Raw genomic sequence first — 24,507 nt, forward strand, 5'->3', positions numbered from 1 at the left:
GATGAAGGTGATAGGACAGAGAGGAGGGTGGAATGGGTAGGCGGAAAGGAAGATAGGCCGGTAGGACAGGTCATGGGGAATGAAGGTTGGTGCTGAGCTGGAAGTTTAGAGCTGGGGTGAGGTGGGGGAAGGGGAAATGAGGAAACTGGTGAAGTCCACATTGATGCCCTGGGGTTGAAGTGTTCTGAGACGGAAGATGAGGCGTTCTTCCTCCAGGCGTCTGGTGGTGAGGGAGCGGTGGTGAAGGAGGCCCAGGACCTCCATGTCCTCGGCAGAGTGGGAGGGGAGTTGAAATGTTGAGCCACGGGGCGGTGGGGTTGGTTGGTGTGGGTGTCCCAGAGATGTTCCCTAAAGCACTCTGCTTGTAGGCGTCCAGTCTCCCCAATGTAGAGGAAACCACATCGGGAGCAACGGATACAATAAATGATATTAGTGGATGTGCAGGTAAAACTTTGATGGATGTGGAAGGCTCCTTTGGGGCCTTGGATGGAGGTGAGGGAGGTGATGTGGGCGCAGGTTTTGCAATTCCTGCAGTGGCAGGGGAATGTGCCAGGATGGGAGGGTGGGTTGTTGGGGGGCATGGACCTGACCAGGTAGTCACGGAGGGAATGGTCTTTGCCGAAGGCAGAAAGGGGTGGGGATGGAAATATATCCCTGGTGGTGGGGTCCGTTTGGAGGTGGCGGAAATGTCTGCGGATGATTTGGTTTATGCGAAGGTTGGTAGGGTGGAAGGTGAGCACCAGGGGCGTTCTGTCCTTGTTACAGTTGGAGGAGTAGGGTCTGAGAGTGGAGGTGCGGGATGTGGATGAGATGCATTGGAGGGCATCTTTAACCACGTGGGAAGGGAAATTGCGGTCTCTAAAGAAGGAGGCCATCTGGTGTGTTCTGTAGTGGAACTGGTCCTCCTGGGAGCAGATACGGTGGATGCGGAGGTATTGGGAATACGGGATGGCATTTTTGCAGGAGGTAGGGTGGGAAGAGGTGTAATCCAGGTAGCTATGGGAGTTGGTGGATTTGTAAAAAATGTCGGTGTCAAGTCAGTGGTCATTAGTGGAGATGGAGAGGTCCAGGAAGGGGAGGGAGGTGTCAGAGATGGTCCAGGTAAATTTGAGGTCAGGGTGGAATGTGTTGGTGAAGTTGATGAATTGCTCAACCTCCTTGCAGGAGCACGAGGTGGCGCCAATGCAGTCATCAATGTAGCGGAGGAAGAGGTGGGAAGTGGTGCCGGTGTAACTGCGGAAGATGACTGTTCTACATAGCCAACAAAGAGACAAGCATAGCTGGGGCCCATACGTGTGCCCATGGCTACCCCTTTGGTCTGGAGGAAGTGGGAGGATTCGAAGGAGAAATTGTTAAGGGTGAGGACCAGTTCGGCCAAACAAATGAGAGTGTCGGTGGAAGGGTACTGTTGGGGACGTCGGGAGAGGAAGAAATGGAGGGCTTGGAGGCCCTGGTCATGGCGGTGTAAAGGGATTGGATATCCATGGTGAAGATGAAGCGTTGGGGGCCGGGGGAACGGAAGTCTTGGAGGAGGTGGAGGGCATGGGTGGTGTCTTGAATGTATGTGGGGAGTTCCTGGACTAAGGGGGATAGGACAGTGTCAAGGTAGGTAGAGATGAGTTCAGTGGGGCAGGAGCATGCTGAGACAATGGGTCGGCCAGAGTGGTCAGGCTTGTGGATCTTGGGAAGGAGGTAGAACCGGGCAGTGCGGGGTTCCCGGACTATGAGGTTGGAAGCTGTGGGTGGGAGATCTCCTGAGGTGATGAGGTTCTGTATGGTCTGGGAAATGATTGTTTGGTGATGGGGGGATTAGGCTCGTGGTCGAGAAGGCAATAGGAGGAGGTGTCCTCGAGTTGGTGTCTGGATTCAGTGGTGTAGAGGTCAGTGCGCCAGACTACCACTGCGCCCCCTTTATCTGCTGGCTGAATGGTGATTGGAGCAGGGGGAGTGGAGGGCTGTGCATTGTGAGGGTGAGGGGGGGGAGGAAGGTAGACAGGTTGAGGCAGTTAACGTCTCAGCGGCAGTTGGAAATGAAGAGGTCGAGGGTAGGTAATAGGCTAGCATGGGGTGTCCATGTGGATGGAGTGTGTTGGAGGTGAGTGAAGGGGTCCTTAGAAGGTGGGCGGGAGTCCTGATGGTGAAAATAAGCTCAGAGGCGGAGGCGGCGGAAGAGGGCGCAGTGGTAGTCTGGCACACTGACCTCTACACCGCTGAATCCAGACGCCAACTCGAGGACACCTATGAATAGGAAGGGTTTATTGGGATATAGGCCAAATGCTGGCAAATGGAACTACAATAACTTAGGGTATCTGGTCAACATGGACGAGTTGAAAGGAAGGGTCTGTTCCCGTAGTGTACATTTCTATGATTCTATGACTGTAATTAAACTCTTAAAGGGATTTCCCTCGGTTTCCCAAGGAAGAATTATGAGATCTATCTGAAATCCGACATCATTAGACCATACCTTGTTACAGCAGTTCTTACTAAGCATGAAGGGGAACACTCGCTGCTTGGCATATGATGATACAGTCCGTCTCCGACTCTGACAACCATACATAAAAATGTTCTGCTTCCGACTGTGACCGTGGAGATCACAGTATAGAAACACCGTTCGCTCCTCCATTAACCTGGAAAGAAAGAAGAAAGGTCAACTCCCTTCCACCATAAGATCACAAGTGGAGATGTTTGCTAATGATTGTTCAAAGCTCAGCACCATTCATGACTCCTCGGATACAGAAGCAATTAATATCTAAATGCAGCAAAAGACCTGGAAAAAATCTAGGTTTTGGCTGACAAATGGCAAGTAACATTTGTGATGTGAAGGTGCTGGCGATGGACTGGGATGGACAAAGTTAAAAATCACATATCACCAAGTTATAGTTCAACAATTTATTTGGAAGTACAAGCTTTTGGAGCACTGCTCCTTCATCAGGTAGCTAGTGGGACAGGATCATAGGACACAGATTTTATAGTGAATACTATAACTGTAAATGACACAGTTTACTATAAATTCTATATCCTATGACCCTGCCCCACTAGCTACCTCCAAAAGCTTGTACTTCCAAATAAACCTGTTGGACGACAGCATGGTGTTGTGTGATGAGTGATGTTTGTGCCACACAAATGCCTCTCAATGCCTATCTCTGATAAGAGAGCATGTAGTCTCAATAAAGCCATAAGGAGGATAGGAGAAGTAGGCCATTCAGGCCATCAAGTCTGCTCTGCTATTCAATGAGATAATTGTTGATCTGATAATCTAGGAGAAAGTGAGGACTGCAGATGCTGGAGATCAGAGCTTAAAAATGTGTTGCTGGAAAAGCGCAGCAGGTCAGGCAGCATCCAAGGAGAAGGAGAATTGACGTTTCGGGCATAAGCCCTGCTTCAGGAATGAAGAAGGGCTTTTGCCCAAAATGTCGATTCTCCTTCTCCTTGGATGCTGCCTGACCTGCTGCGCTTTTCCAGCAACACATTTTTGATCTGATAATCGTCAACTCCACTCTCCTCCCTTTTCCCCATAACCCTTGATTCCTTTACTAATTAAAAATCTTTGACAAAGGGTCAGTTAGATTCGAAACGTTAGCTCTTTTCTCTCCTTACAGATGCTGCCAGACCTGCTGAGATTTTCCAGCATTTTCTCTTTAGGTTTCAGATTCCAGCATCTGCAGTAATTTGCTTTTACCTAATTAAAAATCTGTCTACCTCAACTTTGAATAGACTTAATGACCCAGCCTCAACAGCCTTCTCCAACAAAGAATTCCACAGAATCACCACCCCAAGAGAAGAATTTCCTTCTTATCTCTCTTTCTAAAATGTGTAACCTCTTATTCTGAGATGATACCCTCTGGTTCTAGACTCTCCCAAAAGGGGAAACAAACTCTCCACATTTACCCTACAAGTCCCATAAGAAACTTGCATGTTTCAATAAGTCACCTCTCATTCTTCTAAACTCCAATGAGTACAGACCCAATCTACTCAACCTCTCCTCACAATGCAGTCCTTCCACACCTGGTATCCTTCACACCGAGTGAACCTTCTCTGGTTTGCCTCCAATGCCAGTATATTGCTCTTACCCATTGCTCTGACTTGTGCTTTGCATAGCTTTAGCCAAATCTATTTTTATACTCTAATCCTTTTGAAATAAAGGCCAACATTCTGTTTGCTCTCCCCATTACCCATTAAACTTCATGCTAGCTTTTTGTGATTTATGTATGTCTTTCAGATTTCTGCAATCTTTCTCCATTTAAACAATATTCAGCTCCTCTATTCTTCTTGCCAAAGTACATATTTGCAATTTTCCGAATTATATATCTTCTGCCAATAGTTGGGTGTGTGGAGGGAGGGGATTCAATTATGGTAATCACTGGTAATTACTCACTTACCCTGTCTCTATCCCTCTGCAAACCCTTTGTGTCATCCTCACAGCTTGATTTCCAACCTGTAATATTGTTTATCCGTGAAGTTGGATACAGTACATTCACTTCCCTCATCTAAGTCATTAATATAGATGGTAAATTGCTATGGCCCCAGCACTGATCCCTGGGGCACATCACTCATTCCCACCCTAAAAATGTCCCCCTTCTCCCCCAACTCTTTATTCTATTCATTAGCCATCCTCCTGTCTATGCTAATGTACTACCTCCAACCCCAGAGGGTTCTTATCCTATTAAGTACCTTGTGGTACCCTATTACATAATATACATGTGATATCTTATCAAAGTCTTCTAAAATTCCAAATACATTACATTCATTAATTCACTGTGTCTGTCCCTCCATTGTCAAATAAAGATGTTACATTGGCAGTTTTCCAATCCTCTGCGACTCTTCCAGAAGCTAAGAATTCCTTGAAGATTACTAACAGTGCATCTACTACGTCTGTAGCAACTTCCTCTAATACTCTAAGATATATCCCACCAGGTCCAGGGGACAGATCAGTCTTTAGGCCCATTAGATATTCTGAGACCTTTTTTCTAGTCATAGCTAACATTCAATGACACAACTTTCATGAACCTCCCCCCTCCCACCCCACCCACCATCAACAATCTGGAGATTGCCATACACCAGAAACTCGCCTGGACTAGCCTTATAAATAAGATAGCTAGAAGGGTGGGTCAGAGGTGAGGGATCCTGTAGCACGTAACTTACCTCTTGACTCCCCAAAGCCTGCCCACTATCTACAAGGCATAAGTAAGGAATGTGATGGAATATTCCTTACTAACCTGGATGGGTCAGCTCCAAAAACACTCAACAACCTTGACGTGTTCCAGGAAAAATTTGCTAAAGATCCTTAGACAGCACCTTCCAAACCCATGACCACTTCGATCTCGAAGGACGAGGGCAGCAGATACATGGGAACACCACCCCCTGCAAGTTCCCCTCCAAGCCACTCACCATCCTGACTTGGAAATATATCACCGTTCCTTCACTGTCACTCGGTCAAAATCCTGGAATTCCCTCCCTAAGGGCATTGTGGGTCAACCCACAGCACATGGACTGCAGCGATTCAAGAAGGCAGCTCATCCCCACCTTCTCAAGGGGGCAACTAGGGACAGGCAACAAATGCTGGGCCCAGCCAGTGATGCCCACATCTCATGAATGTATTTTGAAACACAAATAAAAGAGCAGAAAAATTTAGCATTTTACTCTGCGCCTAACCTCGTGGTATATGTTCTGTGAACATTTGTTGGGGATAGCGCAGAGGGAGATTTACTCTACATCAAAAACCACGTGATGGGCAAAGATGTCATCAAAGATGAAAAATGTGGTGCTGGAAAAACGCAGCAGGTCAGGCAGCATCCGAGGAGCAGGAGAATCGACGTTTCGGGCATAAGCCCTTCTTCACGAATGAGGCTGGTGTGCCAAGTGGGCTGAGAGAAAAGGTAAGGGGGGAGGGAATTTGGGGAAGGGGCGCTGGGAATATGATAGGTGGAAGGAGGTGAGGGTGAGGGTGATAGGCCGGAGAGGGGGTGGGGGCAGAGAGGTCGGGAAGAAGATTGCAGGTCAAGAGGGCGGTGCTGAATCTGAGGGTTGGGACTGAGATAAGGTGGGAGGAGGGGAAATGAGGAAGCTGGATAAATCTACATTCATCCCTTGTGGTTGGAGGGTTCCTAGACGGAAGATGAGGTGCTCTTCCTCCAGGCATCGTGTGGCCAGGGTCTGGCGATGGAGGAGGCCAAGGACCTGCATGTCATTGGCAGAGTGGGAGGGGGAGCTGAAGTGTTCAGCCACAGGGTGGTTGGGTTGGTTGGTGCGGGTGTCCCAGAGGTGTTCCCTGAAACGTTCCGCAAGTAGGCGGCCTGTATCCCCAATGTAGAGGAGACCACATCGGGTGCAGCGGACACAGTAAATGATGTGTGTGGAGGTGCAGGTGAATTTGTGACGGATATAGAAGGATCCATTGGGGCCTTGGAGAGAGATGAGGGGGGAGGTGTGGGCGCAAGTTTTGCACTTCAAGATGTCATCAAAACAGCCTGGAAGAGACAGGCCCAAAATGGTGAGTCATTGATAGTTGAGGAGATGGAATTGTTTTTTGCAAAAGGAAGGGGAAAATGTATTTTTGAAGCTCACAGCATTGCTCCTAACCATGAGGGATCTCTGAGTTACACTCTTTTTTCTGTTGTCTGTCTTTGTATCCTCCCTGGGCTGCACAAGCCACAATCTTACTAATCACACTCCCCCCAAGGTATTTTCCAATCAGCTTGTTCAGAGATGTCATTACATACCTCCAGAGCAGGTGGGACTATGTACCTGGACCCCTCAACCCAGAGACAGGGGCATTTCTATTGTATGACAAGTGGCCAACACTCCAATTGCACCATCCCTGATTGAGTTCAGATGCTCATCATGGTCCAGTGACTGACACCGAAATGTTGCTAAGTGCCTATAGTTTATACTACACGGCAATAACGGGATTACCTCCCTGACTGAGTTGAGACCTGGGTATGATTCAGGGGAAGGAGATGGTGGATCATCTTTAACTTTGTAACACACATTGTACCTGCTCTATTCTCTCTCACCGTTTGATCAGTTTCCGGGTGTACCACACAGAGGGGTAGGTCTCCTTCAAATAGGACCGGTATTTACGATTTAAATCCTGACCAGAGAGTGAGCACCGGTAATTCCCCACGATGACCCCATCAGGGTTCAGCATTGGCACGATTTTGAAAAGGAATGTGTCCCGCAGCAGATTGGCATCCATCGAGTTGCCAAGAAGATAGTCAAGGAACCCCTTCATCATCCAGGAGCTGTTGGTCTCTCCTGGGTGGACCCGGGCGGTCAGGATCACTGCTTTCTTTTCGAGCGCGGCCTCGGAACTCTCAGAGGGATTTGTCACAGTCAGAATGTAGACCATGTTCCCAGCCAATGAGCGGCACAGCACCCGGACTTTGCAGAATTTGGACTTGGCTGGATCGTTGACCACGTGTGTCACATAGTCCTGGAGGTCAGAGTAGGTGTAGGGATAGCAGTGGGCAAAGTAGCAAGTGTCCCCGTAATGCGGGAACTCAAAAGTCCAGGTGAGCGAGTAGTAGTGGTGCTTGCTGTTGCTGTAGTTGTTTCGGTAGTACTTGATTTGACTCCCCACCCTGCGCCAGCCAATCTTGTGCAGCTCTGCATCCTTGGTGGAATACAACAGCGGCTTCATTCCCATGTTGTACAGGCTGGTGGGCTTCATCAGGTTAATGATGGTGAAGCGGTACTGGACTGTTGGCTGCATGTTCTGCACCTGGAAGTAATACCACTGGGTGTGTTTTGCTGTGTAGAGGTCTGTGCGCAACATCAGGTTATATTCATATTCTCCTCTGCAGAAGTAGAATGGAAATAACCAGCTGATTAAGAGACAGGGAAATATTAAGTGCCCTGAGAATTTTGGCTGTGCAAATATGAGCAAAATAACTCTCTAGTCATGTACGATAAAGCTATTTATTTTGAATAATGCTAATCTAATTCGTAGTGTGCTTAGAGGAACTTTAAACAAATTTGATATTGGTCTCTGACCAATGCCAGATCACTGCAATTTCATCATCATCATTATCAGTAATTTGCCCCAATGAATGGGCATAGAGTCACAGAGATTAACGGCACAGAAACAGACCCTTCAGTCCAACTTATCCATGCCAACCAGATATCCTAAATAAATTAAGTTCCATTTGCCAGCACTTTACCCATACCCCTCGAAACCCTTCCTATTCATATACCCATCCTGATGCCTTCTAAACGCTGTAATTGTACCAGCCTCCGACACTTCCTCTGGCCGCTCATCCAGTACACACACCACCCTTTGAGTGAAAGAATTGCCTCTTAGGTCCCTTTTAAATCTTTCTCCTTTCACCTTAAATCTATGCCCTCTAGTTCTGGACTCCCCCAACCAAGGGAAAACATCTTGTCTATTTACTTTATCCATGCCCCTCATGATCTTAGAAACCTCTATAAGGTCACCCCTCAGCCTCCGATGCTCCAGGGAAAACAGTCCCAGCCTATTGAGCCTCTCCCTATAGCTGAAACCTTCCAACCCTGGTAACGTTCTTGTAAATCTCTTCTGAACCCTTTCAAGTTTAACAACATCCTCCCCTATAGGAGGGAGGCCAGAACTGCCCACGGTATTCCAAAAGTGGCCTAACCAATGTCCTGTACAGCTACAACATGACCTCCCAACTCCTGTACTCAATGCTCTGACCAATAAAGGAAAACATACTAAAAGCCTTCTTCACTATCCTATCTACCTGAGACTCCACTTTCAAGAAATCATGAACTTGCACTCCAAGGTCTCTTTGTTCAGCAACACTCCCTAGGACCTTTCCATGAAATATACAAATACTGCTCCGATTTGCTTTTCCAAAATGCAGCACCTCTCATTTATGTAAATTAAACGCCATCTGCCACTCCTCAGCCCTTTGGCCCATCTGATCAAGATCCTGTTGTAATCTGAGGTAACGTTCTTCACTGTCCACTACACCTCCAATTTTGGTGTCATCTGCAAACTTACGAACTGTGCCTCTTATGCTCACATCCAAATCATTTATTTAAATGATGTAAAGTAGAGGACCCAGCACCGATCCTTGTGACGCACCACTGTTCACAGGCCTCCAGTCTGAAAAACAACCCTCCACCACCACCCTCTGTCTTCTACCTTCGAGCCAGTTCTGTTTCCAAGTGGCTAGTTCTCCCTGTATTCCACGTGATCTAACTTTGCTAACCAGTCTACCATGAGGAAACTTGTCGAACACCTTACTGAAGTCCATATAGATCACATCCAATTATCTACCCTCATCAATCCTCTTCATTACTTCTGCAAGAAACTCAGTCAAGTTTGTGAGACATGATTTCCCTTGCACAAAGCCATGCTGACTATCCCTAATCAGTCCTTGCCTTTCCAAATACATGTAAATCCTGTCCCTCAAGATTCCCTCCACAACTTGCCCACCACCGATATCAGGGTCACCGGTAAGCTTTTCCTTACCACCTTTCATAAACAGTGGCACCACGTTAGCCAACGTCCAGACTTCTGGCACCTCACCTGTGACTATTGATGATAAAACTATCTCAGCAAGGGGCCCAGCAATCACTTCCCTAGCTTCCCACAGAATTCCAGGTACACCTGATCAGGTCCTGGGGATTTATCCACTTTTATGCGTTTTAAGACATCTAACACTTCCTCCTCTATAATATGGACATTTTTCAAGATTAGATTAGATTACTTACAGTGTGGAGACAGGCCCTTCAGCCCAACAAGTCCACACCGACCCGCAACCCACCCAGACCCATTCCCCTACATTTACCCCTGCCCCTCACACTACGGGCAATTCAGCATGGCCAATTCACCTGACCTGCACATTTTTGGACTGTGAGGAGGAAACCGGAGCACCCGGAGGAAACCCACGCAGACACGGGGAGAATGTGCAAACTCCACACAGTCAGTCGCCTGAGGTGGGAATTGAACCCGGGTCTCTGGCGCTCCGAGGCAGCAGTGCTAACCACTGTGCCGCCCCAGATGTCACCATCCATTTTCCCACAACCAGTATCTTCCATGTTCTTCTTCACAGTAAACACTGATACAAAATACCCGTTTAGTACCTTCCCATGTCCTACGGCTCCACACAAAGGCCACCTTGCTGATCTTTGAGGGGTCCTGTTCTCTCCCTAGTTAGCCTTTTGTCCTTAATGTATTTGTAAAATCCCTTTTGATTCTCCTTAACCCTATTTGCCAAAGCTATCTGATGTCACTTTTTGCCCTCTAATCTTAAGTATACTCCTACTGCTTTTATACTCTTCTAAGGATTCATTCGATCTCTGCTGTCCAAACCTGACATATGCTTCCTTCTTTTCCTTGACCAAACCCTCAATTTCTCTAGTCATCCAGCATTCCCTACACCCTAACAGGAATATACTGTCTCTGGACTCTTGTTACCTCATTTTTGAAGGCTTCCCATCTTCCAGTCATCCCTTTACTTGCAACATCCAATAAGGTGCTCATCCCTTTCTTATTTCTCAGTTCCACTCAATTAACTTCCCTGGGCATATTAAATTAGCTTCCCGACAGTATGGAAACAGGCCCAACCTGTCCACACCGACCCTCTGAAGAGTAACCCACCCTGATCCATTCCCTATATTAACCCCTGACAAATGCACCAAACTTGCACATCTTTGGACTGCAGGAAGAAACTGGAGGAAACCCACACAGACACAGCGGGAACGTGTAAACTCCACACAGGCAATCGCCTGAGGTGGGACTTGAACCCGGGTCTCTGGGGCTGTGAGGCAGCAGTGCTAACCACTGAGCCACTCTGCCGTCCCAGGAATACCCTCCCTAAGTACGGCTGTAATGCTATCCCTTATCAAAAATGCCACGACCTCTCCTCTCTTGCCCACTTTCTATCCTTCATACAGCATTTGTATCCTGGAACATTCAGCTGCCAACCCTGTCCAACATTGAGCCATGTTCCTGTAACTGTTATGTAATCCCAGTCCCAGTTTCCTAACCATGCCTTGAAATGAATGCAGTTTAATTTACTCATTCTCTGCTTTGTCCCTGCCTGCCCTGACCGTTTGACTCACTTTTTTTCCGAAATGTACCAGTCTCAGATTGAGCTCTTTCCTGATTATCTCCCTAGGTTCCCACCCACCCCAATTATGAATTTAAATCCTCCCGAGCAGATCTAGCAAATCTCCCTGCCAGTGTCTTAGTCCCCTTCCAATTCAGGTGCAATCCGTTCTTCTTGTACAGATCACTTCTACCACCGAAGCGATTCCAATGATCCAAAAATGTGAACCCTTCTCCCCTGCACCAGCTCCTCAGAAACACATTCATCTGTTCTATGCTCCTATTCCTACCCTCACTACTTCATAGCACTGGGAGTATTCAGATACTACTACTCTTGAGGGCCTCCTTTTTAAATTCCTTCCCAATTTTCTATGTTCTCCCTTCAGAATCTCATCCTTTTTCCTTCCTACATCATTAGTTCCAATGTGTACAACAACCTCATGCTGGTCCCACCTTCCTTTGAGAATATTCTGCACTCTCTCCGAGATATCCTTGATCATGGCAACACACCATTCTGATTTCTCACTGTTGGCCACAGAAACTTCTGTCTGTGCCTCTGACTAGAGAGTTCCCTATCACAAAGAATTGCTTGGAACTGTTGTACCCCTCATTGCATAAGAGCCAGTCTCAATACCAGAAACTTGGCTGTTCGTGCTACATTCTCCTGAGAGTCCGTCACCCTCTACATTTTCCAAAGCAGCAAACTTGTTTGAGGTGGGGATAGCCAAACAGACTCCTGCACTACCTTCCTCCCTCTCTTTTAGATTACTTACAGTGTGGAAACAGGCCCTTTGGCCCAACAAGTCCACACCGACCCTCCAAAGAGCAACCCACCCAGACCCATTCCCCTCCATTTACCCCTTCACCTAACACTACGAGCAATTTAGCATGGCCAATTCAACTAACCTGCATATCTTTGGACTGTGGGAGGAAACTGGAGCACCCAGAGGAAACCCACGCAGACACGGGGAGAATGTGCAAACGCCACACAGACAGTTGCACGAGGCAGGAATTGAACCCAGGTCTCTGGCGCTGTGAGGCAGCAGTGCTAACTGCTGAGCCACCGTGCTGCCCCCTGGCGGTAACCCATCTACCTGACTGTATCTGCAGTTTTTCTCCCTCCCTATAACTGCCATCCATCACATATCTTGAGCTGCTGTAAATTCTTCGTTGCCTCTAACTGCCACTCCAATCAATCAATACAATATGACAGGATTTGTAACCAAAAACACTTCCTGCAGACATAATCATCAGTAACATGGAAACTCTCCCTAATCTCCCACATCCAACATGAGGAGCACATCCCTCTATTAAGGGTCATCTTTGCACCTTAACAGTCTACAGAAAATAGCACAGTCTTACTGCTCTAAAAAAACAAGCACCCAGCTAACTTCGTACTTATGTATTATATTTTTAAATTTTAATCAAGAGACAGATCTCTATACAACATATAACTAAACCCACTCTACTCATTATTTTAAAAAGTCAGCAAGGTTACATTTAAAAACCATGCACTTATCAGCTCCTGTGCTGTGAGCTCTCCCACACAGGTTCCTCCAAAGTCAGCTGTGAATTTTGCTGTTTGTTATTTTTTTTCTTGGACGCACTCCAATGTCCAGAGAGACTTGAACTCAAACAGCGAAGGCAGTAGCTGTACAGGTTCACTGCTGTGTCAGACAGCACAGTGTAGGTTTCTTTCTCTCACTGACTACGTGGTTGGTCTCTGCCTGTGATCTCTTCCTCATCTTAAATGTGCGCTTGGGGGTTTTGATCTTTTTTCCCCCAAAGTTCCAAAACAATGCAACAGCTTATAAAACAGTCATTGTTGCTTCTGCAATTTGAAGAAATTGCCTCCAATGCTGAAAATACCTCAAAAAAGAAGTAGCTCTTACAGCCACAAATTTTCCCCATCCTCCATCTTAGATTACCCAGAATCCTAATTAGGTCATCAGAACAAAGTTCCATCTCATTGAACATTTCTAGGAAACACATGGCACAGTTGAAACACAGAGTAATGTTTCTTCTATAGTGTCCCATCCACTGCTGCCAAATTTGCTATTGAATGATAGCAATCAAAGGCAGTTGATCAAAGTTTGGTCAGAGGGAGGCTTTAAAGTCTGTCTTCAAAAGATGAAGAAGAGGTAGAGAGAATTAGATGGGAATTCCAGGGATTCAAGTCTTGGAAACTGAAGACAAATCCGCTCGGGTCAAGCCAATTCGCCAACGATCCTCAACAAGCCCCTTCCAAACCCATAACCACTTCCATCTAGAAGGACAAGAGCAGCAGATACATGGGAACACCACCCCCTGCAAGTTCCTCTCCAAGTCATCATCATTCTGTCTTGAAAATATATTGCTTGCTCTTTCAGTGTCACAGGGTCAAAACCCTGGAATTCCCTCCCTCAGGGCATTGTGGGGCAACCCACAGCAGGTGAACTATGGTTCAAGAAGGCAGCATCAAGAGCAACCGGGGATGAGCAATAAATGCTGGCTGGCCAGTGATGCCCACACCCCACAAATGAATACATTTTTAAAAACTTGGCCTGAATCAACTAAGACCAGATGTCTGGGCTCCTTGTAGAGCAGGAAGTGATTACAAAGAAATGGGTAATGGGAAAGATACGGTAGGTGAAGCAGGGAGATTGGATGGACTTAAAACAACTGTGAACATTGTCAAATCTGCTTTATCAGAGTTGAATATAGGTCAATGAGAAGGGAGCTGATAAATGAAAATAATTTGCCGTAATTGAGATAATGTGGAGAAGAGTTTCGGATGACTTCATGTTTGTGGAGGGTAGAACATAGTTGGCTATTCTAGTCTACAAAGCCAGCTAGTGAAGGATAAAACTGGAGGCAATCTTTCTACACTTTAATATTTGCTTACTGATCTCTAGACTACAAACGTACCTCTCCTAACCCAATGACAACAGATTTAGTCTTTATTGATGGAGCACAACCTATTTTCTAATCAATCTGCTCAGTGACATTATGACACATCTCTGGAACAGGTGAGACCTGAACCTGGGTCTCTTGGTTCAGAGGTAGGGACACTACCGCTTTGCCACAAGGGCTCTTTTTCATGGAGCTCAAGTGAATCTCATGCTAATAACCACCTGTGTACAATTAATATACAATAAACAATGTTGGTTGAGAGATAATTATTGGCCTGGAGACCAGACCTTTCCTCTACTAACTACTTCAAATTAGTCGATGTGGTATCTTTTAGATTCACCTGGAAAAGTAGACAGGTCCTTCACCTAATATCTCAAAAAGAAAGTAATTCCAATGCAGTAACCCTTCCATACTGCTCTAGAAGTGTCAACCCCTATTATGTACTGCAGTCTGGCCTTCTGACACAGTGGTAACAATGATACTGCTCATACAGGGCTGATGGACAAATATCCGAAGGTAAATCCCCCTTAACTTGCACTGCCAGTAGGAAGCTGCATTTACAGAAAGTTTGAAAAGGTTTAGAATGCATAAATTATGACATATATAATAGACCTCAAAGCATTTAGGAAGTGGGGCTCATTGCTTCACCACGTATTGCAGAAAAACCTTACGCACACTTTGAATACTTTCTCGAGATTCCCACTCTCAAATCGAGACTCAAATATCAGTGTGTTGTTTTGATCACTGACATTAATGGCTGCCTGTTTCAGGGGCTTGGAACTGCCACTCACTCGGGAAAAGGTGAAGCAGGGTTCCATATAAGCTGCAAGACAAATGCATCACAAGCTTTATTTCCAATACTTCCAGTTTTGACATGCAAAAGTCAATCATGCAATCTCAGGTTTACGGTGGGCAGTATTACAGTGTGGAAGCACATATTGAAAACCTCCACATCTGTAACTGTGGTCTTCTATCCATCACAGATAGAAAATGGTGGAATTGCATGATCATTGTTCCTTGACATGAATACCTCCAATCCCCTCTCACCTGTAACAGGCGATGTTCAGCATTGGGAATGTAAAATTTATTCTGAATCATCCAGTGTGATTGGAGGGTTCCAAGGTGGTCCCAAATCGTCCACGTTGGAACCCTCCCTCCAAACACACTGGATCAATCTGGATTTCACCAGTTTCCTCATTTCCCCTCTCCCCACCTTATCCCAGATCCAACCTTCCAACTCAGCATCACCCACTTGACCTGTCCCACCTGTCCATCTTCCTTCCCACCTATCCATTCCACCCTCCTCTCCGACCTATCACCATTATCCCCACCTCCATCTATCACATTCTCAGCTACCTTCCCCCCAGTCCCACCCCCCCCCCCTCCCATTTATCTCTCAGTCTCCTTCGGCCACCCCCCCCCCCACCCCCCCTCTCCTCTCCCGCCCCCTTCCTGATGAAGGGCTTATGCTCGAAACATCGACTCTCCTGCTCCTTGGATGCTGCCTGACCGGCTGTGCTTTTCCAGCACCACACTCATTCCACACATTGTGCCTGGATGAGCTATCCAGTTAGTTCCAATCCCTTCCTCTTGCCCCAAAACACTGCAAACATTTTCCTTTCAAGTATTCATTCAAATGGATTTTGAAAACTACTATTGAATCTATTTTCACCAGCTTTTCAAAGTGTGTCGTTGAGCTCATAATTTTCCTGTGATTAATTTCCTCCTCCATTAAACTGAGAATTAAAGAGTACACTCTGTTCCAATCCTATATATCCATGTTCATGGAAAACAGTCAAACCCGCGACAAATTACTGGAGAAATCAAAAAGTACTTGCCTTTTATTTAAACAGTTAAGAATCTAAAGACAGCTCCTTATAAATAATGCAGAGAAATCTGCTTTCTATTTAACACTTCTATTTTGTGCAGACTTTACAGTACATCTCTAATTACCTTTTCTGGTACTATAAACCACTTCACACTCTTCTGGGTTTCTATAGATTGGTGCTTGCTCCAACCCTGTTGCTATGTACAGAGGTTCTGGGCCTATTGAAACACCCACTGTAAAAAGAGAGAACAGTTGAGAATTGTTGCAAAGTCCTGCACTGTATTCTGTACAAGAAAGATGGCACATGTAGAAAGGTTATGGCACAGAAAGAAACAATTCAATTTGTCACGTCTATCCATGCTGGCCAAATGTAAAAACGAGCCAGCCATTCACTACCTTCCAGCTCCTGGTTTGTAGCCAAGTAGGTTAAAGCACTTCAGGTATGGATCCAGGTACCTTCAAATGAGGTCAGGGTTTTGCGATGAGATATAGAACATAACTAGAAACAAAGAGACATTAAACACCCAGCTACTTCCCAGTCTATTCCCCTAAATCATCAATTTGCAACAATTCATATCCAGAGATAGAAGCCTTTTATATTAATTATCAAACAGTAATGCACCATCTACATAAATATCATGGACAAGGATTTTCTCCAGCCTATATATACAGATTAACTCATGGTTCTGTAATAGCCTCCAAATAAATAGTTTTTTAGACAATAAAACACTAAGCTATTGAACTTTTTAAGCATCTGTGTTATACCTAATCTGTTTGCTGATGAGTCACCCTATGATCTATATGCCCTTGCTGGCTATGATTTGTGCAAAACAAAACCTTTCACTGTACTTAGATACATGTGACTATAATAAATCAAATCAAATCAGCTTCTCAATTTTTAATTTCTGATTCATTCTCCAATTGTAATGTTTCTGTTGCATTCCCTATTTCTTTCACTATTGTAAATATACTTTTCTCCTGACTAGCATCTCTTCAACATATTAACAGAATGCACTAGCTGGTTCCTTCTCAGGACTCACGACCTAGATTACTTCTTCTAGCTTCTTTTTGATTTGCTAAGGCCAGTGAATCATGCTTTTGATGGCTCCTGAGAGGCAGGTAGCAATACTAGCTGCTTGCATTCAGCAACAAGATGCTGAACTTAGACCTTTTCTATCTGCTGTAGTTTTGATGGAGCACTCTTCCAACTCTTTTTGACTATCTCAGATACTTTGACCAATTTCTCTTGGAAGCCTAAAGCATAGGCTAAAAGTTCTAAGCCCTGGTTTATCAATTTTTCTTTAATCAGTTTAAATGGACCTCTCACTTCATATCTATATAGCAGTTCAAAAAGACTGAATCCTGTGTACTCATTAGGGGCATCCCTAATAGTAAACAGTGACAAAGGAATTCCTATCTCCACAGTCCTTAGGACATTCTTGGTAAGAATTTCTAATCGTGTTCTTCAAAGGTTTGATGCCCTCTCCCCAATGCACCTTGAGATTGTCAGTGATGAGGAAAAGATGTGCATTGTTTTATTTCCAAACCAGTCATAATTTGTATTGAACATTTGCATTATTAAATTTGATCATTGAATCCAGTTGTATTTCATTGAATAGTCAACATCTTGTAAACATTTGAACTTTTTTTCCACTAACATTTTTGTAGCAATTTTTTCTGAAAGGTCCAACCTCAGGAAATTTTATGGAAAGATACAGAATCATTAAAAGACATTGATTGCCATTCCTGGTTTTGTGTAGGGGCCCTACACAATCTACTCAGATACTGCTCACCAGGTCTTCAACAGCTGGCACCCTGAGGAAAGATACAGATTAAATTGATGGTTGGGGTTTCCCCACTACCTGATATGTATGAAATGTCTGGAAGATTGACCACATCTTTATGTCATTGTGTTAATAAACATTTCTTTAGTATTTTTTTACTTGTGTTCACAATAATAATTTAAGGGACCTGCCTTTAAAAGTTTGTGAGTCACTCATAAACATTATTATGATACTCAGATAGAATTCTTGGGCCACTGCCCATTTAAGGTGCTGTCTATTTCTTTATTAGTACTTTGGCTTACAATTAGTACATGCAGATTTTTAAAAAATCAATTTCTGATAGACTGGTTGTTATAACTCTTTCAATTTAAGGTCCATTTGTTATATTTTTGTTAAAGACCAGGGCCTAAATGTTAGCCTTATTCTCTTCACTTCCATTCTTTTCATTTATATATTCAGTAATTGAATCTGATAGATTAATTTCTAAAGATCTCCCTGTTTTATAGACTCCTCTTCTTCCAGTCTATGATTATGGGCTTAAGATCTAGTCATGACACAGTCAGGAAACAGTCTGGGATGTTCCTCCTGCAGTATCTCAATATCTTTTACCTTGTTGTTCCACCACTCTTGGCGAAACTAATATTCTCAAGCCTGCCAGATCACTTTCTAGACAAAAATTAATTCCCACTACAGGAATTTATTTTACTAATCCCAGCACAACTTTGTCATTCACTGGGTCACTCCTTTAATCCCACTCGATAGTGAGACTGATTGGAGTCTCCATATATACTTCCAATTAATATTTTCTCTTTTATTAACCACTGTAGAAGACAAATAATATCATCAGCCAGCATTAATGACACTTGCTCCATTGTCTCTCGACATCATTATTGGTTTACTTACGACAACAAGTCAGGAGAGTAACAGAATCGTGCCCACTTCCCTGGATGGGGGCAGCTCCAACAGCACTCAAGAAGCCATCCAGGATGAAGCAGCCCACCTGATTAGCATCATATTCACAGGTATCCACACCTTCCACAACCAACGCTCAGTAGCAGCGGCATGTACCATCTACAAGATGCACTGTAGAAATTCACCAACGATCCTCACATAATACCTTTCAAACTCATGACCACTTCAGTTTAGAAGAACAAAGGCAGCAGATACATAGTGTTATGGACAAGGCCAGACACCCTCAAAATATCTCAAGAAGGTAGCCTAGACCCTAATTTATTCATATTTTAAAGGTAGATGTGAGTGGGTATTCCAGGTGTGACGCAGCTGGTCAAACCACTCAGCTTTAAGCAAAACAGAGTTTATTTAACCACTGCAGTTGAAACGCAAACAAAAGAAAACAGAATGTAGAATAACTTCACTATTTGGTACCGCAACTTCACTGAGGAGCTGTTCCAATTCCCGGAACATCCCATAAACACACCTCTTGGCAAAGATAAATTCAAACACAGGTCCTAGTCAAGATGCCACACAGGAGGCTACTGAGTAAGATAAGTGTCCATGGTGTCAGAGGCAAGGTGGTAGTATAGATAGAAGCTTGGCTGTCCAGCAGAAGGCAGAGAGTGGAGATAAAAGGGTCCTTCTCAGGATGGCAGCCGATGACAAGTGGTGTTCCATAAGGGTTGGTGTTGGGACCACAACTTTTCACTTTATACATTAACGATCTGGATGAAGGAACTGAGGGCATTCTGGCAATGTTTGCAGATGATACAAAGATAGGTGGAGGGGCAGGTGGCATTGAGGAGGCAGGGAGGCTGTAGAAGGATTTGGACAGGTCAGAAGAGTGGGCAAAGAAGTGGTGGATGGAGTACAACGTGGGAAAGTGTGAGGTCAGCACTTTGGTAGGAAGAATAGAGGCATGGAGTATTTTCTAAATGGGGAGAAAATTCAGAAATCTAGTGCAAAAGGACTTGGAGTTCTAGTTCAGGATTCTCTCAAGGTAAACTTGCAGATTAAGTCAATGGTTAGGAAGGCAAATGCAGTGACGGCATTTGTTTTGAGATGACTTGAATATAAAAGTAGGGATGTACGTCTGAGGCTTGATAAGGCTCTGGTCAGGCCATATTTGGAATATTGTGTACAGTTTTGGGTCCCATATCTCAGGAAGGATTTATTAGCCCTGGAGCGTGTTCAGAGGAGGTTCATGAGAACCTATCCACCTGCGACTCCACTTTCAAGAGGCTATGAACCTGCACTCCAAGGTCTCTTAAATCACACAACACTAGGTTATGGTCTAAGAGGTTACAAATGAACCTGTTGGTCCCAGGAATGAAAAGCTTAACATATGAGAAACTTTTGAGGACTCTGGAACTATACTCAATGTGGTTTAGAAGGAATGGGGGCAGGGGGGGGGGATCTAATTGAACATCCAAAATGCTGAATGGCCTGAATAGTGTAGATGTTGGGAAGATGTTTCCATTGGTAGGAGAGACTAGGCCCCGGGGGCATAGCCTTAGTAAAGGGAAGATCCTTTAGAACAGAGATAAGGAGAAACTTCTTCAGCCAGACAGTGGTGAATCTATGGAATTCATTGCCACAGAAGGCTGTGGAGACCAGGTCATTGAGTATGTTTAAGACTGAGATCGATAGTTTCTTGAGTATCAAGGGGATCAAGGGTTATGGGGAGAGACCAGGAGAATGGGGTTGAGAAACTTATCAGCCATGATTGAATGGTGGAGTGGACTCAATGGGCTGAATGGTCTAATTTATGCTCCTATGTCTTATGGTCTTAAGTTCTTACAGGCAGGAGAGATTTCAGAGAGAGAAGTCAGTCAAGAATCATCTGCTGAAGCTTGGAACATTTTTATACTGTAGCAGCTTCTGACTGCCTGCTATGAGCAGCTTCTCTACCACAACTAAACCAAGCTAGGAAAAAAACCTGAACTGGGAGAACTGGCCACTCCCGTGCTATTGTTAAAGTATGACGTGGAGGTGTCGATGTTATAGAGTCATAGAGTCATAGAGATGTACAGCACAGAATGGGCGGCACAGTGGCACAGTGGTTAGCACTGCTGCCTCACAGCGCCTGAGACCCGGGTTCATTTCCCGCCTCAGGCGACTCTCTGTGTGGAGTTTGCACGTTCTCCCCGTGTCTGCGTGGGTTTCCTCCGGGTGCTCCGGTTTCCTCCCACAGTCCAAAGATGTGCAGGTCAGGTGAATTGGCCATGCTAAATTGCCTGTAGTGTTAGGTTAGAGGTATGGGTGGGTTGCGCTTCGGCGGGTCGGTGTGGACTTGTTGGGCCAAAGGGCCTGTTTCCACACTGTAAGTAATCTAATCTAATCTAGAAATAGACCCTTCGGTCCCTCTCATCCATGCTAACCAGATATCCCAACCCAATCTAGTCCCACCTGCCAGCACCTGACCCATATCCCTCCAAACCTTTCCTATTCATATACCCATCCAAATGCCTCTTAAATGTTGCAATTGTACCAGCCTCCACCACTTCCTCTGGCAGCTCATTCCATACACGTACCACCGTCTGTGTGAAAAAGTTGCCCCTTAGGTCTGTTTTATATCTTTCCCCTCTCACCCTAAACCTATGCCCTCTAGTTCTGGACTTCCCCACCCCAGTGAAAAGACTTTGTCTATTTATTCTATACATGCCCCTCATAATTTTGTAAACCTCTATAAGGTCACCCCTCAGCCTCCGACGCTCCAGGGAAAACAGTCCCAGCCTATTCAGCCTCTCCCTATAGATCAAATCTTCCAACCCTGGCAATATCCTTGTAAATCTTTTCTGAACCCTTTCAAGTTTCACAACATCTTTCCGATAGGAAGGATACCAGAATTGCATGCAATATACCAACAGTGGCTTAACCAATGTCCTACATAGCCTCCCTATATATGTCCTATATATTACAAAGGTGTATAGGACCCGCTGTCCCATGTGTCTCAATCCAAATTCTGATTGGTGCTTTTGTAGTCACCATCTTTGATTGTTGCTGGTTGTATTCAGGATTGGAGTTGAAAGACACTGTAGATACCACATGACCTCCCAACTCCTGTACTCAATACTCTGACCAATAAAGGAATGCATACCAAACGCCTTCTTCACTATCCTATCCACCTGCGACTCCACTTTCAAGAGACTATGAACCTGCACGCCAAGGTTTCTTAAATCACACAACACTAGGTTATGGTCTAAGAGGTTACAAATGAACCTGTTGGACCATAACCTAGTGTTGTATTTTTTTAAGTCAGGTGTTTCCTGAGTTGCCTAAAACTTTTGATCTCTGAGTTTCTTAACCTAAAGTCAATTTTAATTATCCTGAACCAAAAGCAAGCCAATGGCCTACAATGTTTATCTTTACTACCTCAGTGCAAACAATCTTCTATTAACATTCCAGGGGTTCCTGCTGTCTGACACTTACTGGATCAGGTCACCTTTCCAGAAAGACTGTCTCTCTAGCTACTTTTTTTTTCCAAACCCTTCAGAAAATATTCAACCATGTAAAATCCTGACCCAAAAAATGATTTATGTGTGTGGTGTGTGTCTGTGTGTAGAGAGAGAGAGGTAGAGAGACACACCATTCACCATAACAACATTCAATGCCCAACACATTCCCTGGTCTGTAGCCAGAACTCACCAATGTGCCTAATGCGTTCTTTGATGACCTCACACTCCTGTGGCCAACAGGGCAATTGGTGATTGGTTGAAAGGCCATAGAGGTCCCATGGTTCACACAAACGATGGACAAGCCCTCCAAAACTGTCCTCAATCACAATCTGAGTTGTACGGGGTAAAAGAGGCTTTCGTTGACACCCTAAAATGGGAAGAAAAGGGGAGAGGAACGGTAAAAGATTCTTTTCCCCTTAACAAAGTTTAAATATAAATTGCTCCAGCTAAGTAAATCACATCAGAAGTGGATAGGGCAGGATTGTATTTAGCCCAATCCCTTGCACATTAGCACCAGGAAAGCATGGCCTTCTAATTCTACAATCACTCTATCCATTTCCTGGTGCCCAATGGCATCAAAATTAACATTTACAATCATCATAGAGTGACACTAAGAAAATTAGAAATTGCTGGAGAAACTCTGTAGGTCTAGCAGTATCTGTGGAGAGAAAGAACTATGAAAAAGGATCATAGACCTGCTGAGTTTCTCTAGCAATTGCTGTTTTTATTTCAGATCCCCAGCACCTGCAGTTCTTTGATTTATTATCGTGTCATTCCACTTGTGTTTGCAACATGGAAAGCAGTTACCACGGCTACCCACTCACAGCCATTAGACAGAAAATCAGATTTAGATCCACAAGCTACTCCTTAATTCATATAATATTATTCTTCCAGAATAACAGCCCTGACCATTTATCTTTTAAATGAGTTCAATCCTGAATTACAGCGTTTTTAATAGTAAATGGTTTACTTTTCGCTGCCCAGGAACAGCAGCTCACATAATCAAAGATCTTCCCCGTCCCAGTTATAATCTCTTTCCACCCCTTTTCTTGGGCAGAAAATACAAAAGCTTGAACACAATAGATTCATGAACAGCTTCTTCCCCACTGTTAACAAACTTCTGAACGGACTCTTAAGTTTTAAATTTTAAGTTCATTGTATTCTTTATGCACTTTCTCTGCAGCTGTACATGGTATTCCTCGCTCTGTTCTATTGCCCTAATGCACTTTGTATTGAATGATCTGCCTGTACTGCACGCCAAATGAAACTTCTCACCGTACTTAGGTCCATGTGGCAATAGTAATAAAAACTGCTTTGACCTTTCATTCTCTTGTGTTAGCAAGTACTTTGTGGACATTTTCTCTTTTATTCAGGCTTCTTTTTCATGCCGAGTGCTGAACTATGTGACGAATACACCATGGAGAAGGAGTGCCACAGCTAAACATGACTCTGTCCTCCCCTGATATCCACACTCACCTACTTCCAACCAGTGGGGCTCGGAATAGCAGGAACCTCCTTGAAAAGGTTTCTTGAGGAATGAAGACAATTAGAAGTAAGGTAAAGCAGGGCAACATTGACTTCTTATTATCACTTTATTTATTGTGTACTTGGCTGTAGATCATTTTGATCAGAGCAAGGATGAGAATACATAGCTTCTGCATAGTGCCCCCTGTTGACATATTGAAAAGATGTAAAAACAAGGACTGTAGATGCTGGAAAGCAGTTGAAAAGAGCACTGTCATGCAAAGGGTTAAATATGTAAATAGACTAGTCATCAGGACTATAAGATCAGATGACAACCAGAATAATTGGGAAATGGATCTATGTAGAGTTCTCATGGAAGGCCATGTTTTGTACATAGTTAGAAGACAGTATTATTCGTAATGTGGTATCTACAGTGTCTTTCAACTCCAATCCTGGATACAACCAGCAACAATCAAAGGTGGCGACTACAAAAGCACCAATCAGAAATTGGATTGAGACACATTGGACAGCGGGTCCTGCCATGGAGGGGGTCGTTAGGGCCGACTGCCTGCCCCTCTTCCGCGGTTACGTTAGGGCCCGGGTGTCCTTGGAGAAGGAGCACGCGGTGTCCACCAACACCCTGGAGTTGTTCAGGGAGAGGTGGGCGCCGCAGGGAGTGGAGTGTGTTATTTCCTCCTCCAACTCTATTTTGATTTCGTCCCTACCCTCCCCTTCACTGTTTGATCACACTGCATTGCCCTTTGATGGGAAGGGCAGTGCTTGTCACTGGACACTCGGGTGTTTTCCTATCTTCCTGGTGGTGGAAATTGAATAAAGATTCATGCACCTTGTGTCTCACACCTGTAAAAAAATAAACTGAAGGGTGATCACACAGCATTGCCCTTTGTGAAGGGCAAATTTTTAAAAATGGACAGCGGGTCCTATACACCTTTGTAAAGTTGCTCTTCAGTGTCACAGAAACGATAAGTAGTGGTCAGCAAATGGTGAGCTTTCCCTGGTGAACACGTGAAGGGTTCTTGCTACAGAGTATACAATACTCGGAATAAGAGGTGGTGGTGGGGAGGGGTTGTG

At 44.7% G+C, this 24,507-nt stretch overlaps 1 protein-coding gene across 1 annotated transcript in view; it reads right to left on the reverse strand.

Moving 5' to 3' along the window:
- Window positions 1–23,308, reverse strand: part of LOC140475906 (cytosolic carboxypeptidase 2-like) — a 73,203-nt gene extending 49,895 nt beyond the window's left edge. Inside the window, exons 1-6 of the mRNA XM_072567833.1 lie at window positions 23,227–23,308; window positions 22,142–22,318; window positions 15,881–15,988; window positions 14,603–14,750; window positions 7,014–7,796; window positions 2,465–2,627 (exon numbers count right to left, since the gene is read on the reverse strand). Coding sequence (XP_072423934.1) covers window positions 2,465–2,627; window positions 7,014–7,796; window positions 14,603–14,750; window positions 15,881–15,988; window positions 22,142–22,318; window positions 23,227–23,308 — 1,461 coding nt within the window. The remainder of the gene's footprint in view (window positions 1–2,464; window positions 2,628–7,013; window positions 7,797–14,602; window positions 14,751–15,880; window positions 15,989–22,141; window positions 22,319–23,226) is intronic.
- Between the last annotated feature and the right edge of the window lie 1,199 nt (window positions 23,309–24,507).

This window comes from Chiloscyllium punctatum, chromosome 4, assembly GCF_047496795.1.
Source record: "Chiloscyllium punctatum isolate Juve2018m chromosome 4, sChiPun1.3, whole genome shotgun sequence".
Taxonomy (NCBI): domain Eukaryota; kingdom Metazoa; phylum Chordata; class Chondrichthyes; order Orectolobiformes; family Hemiscylliidae; genus Chiloscyllium; species Chiloscyllium punctatum.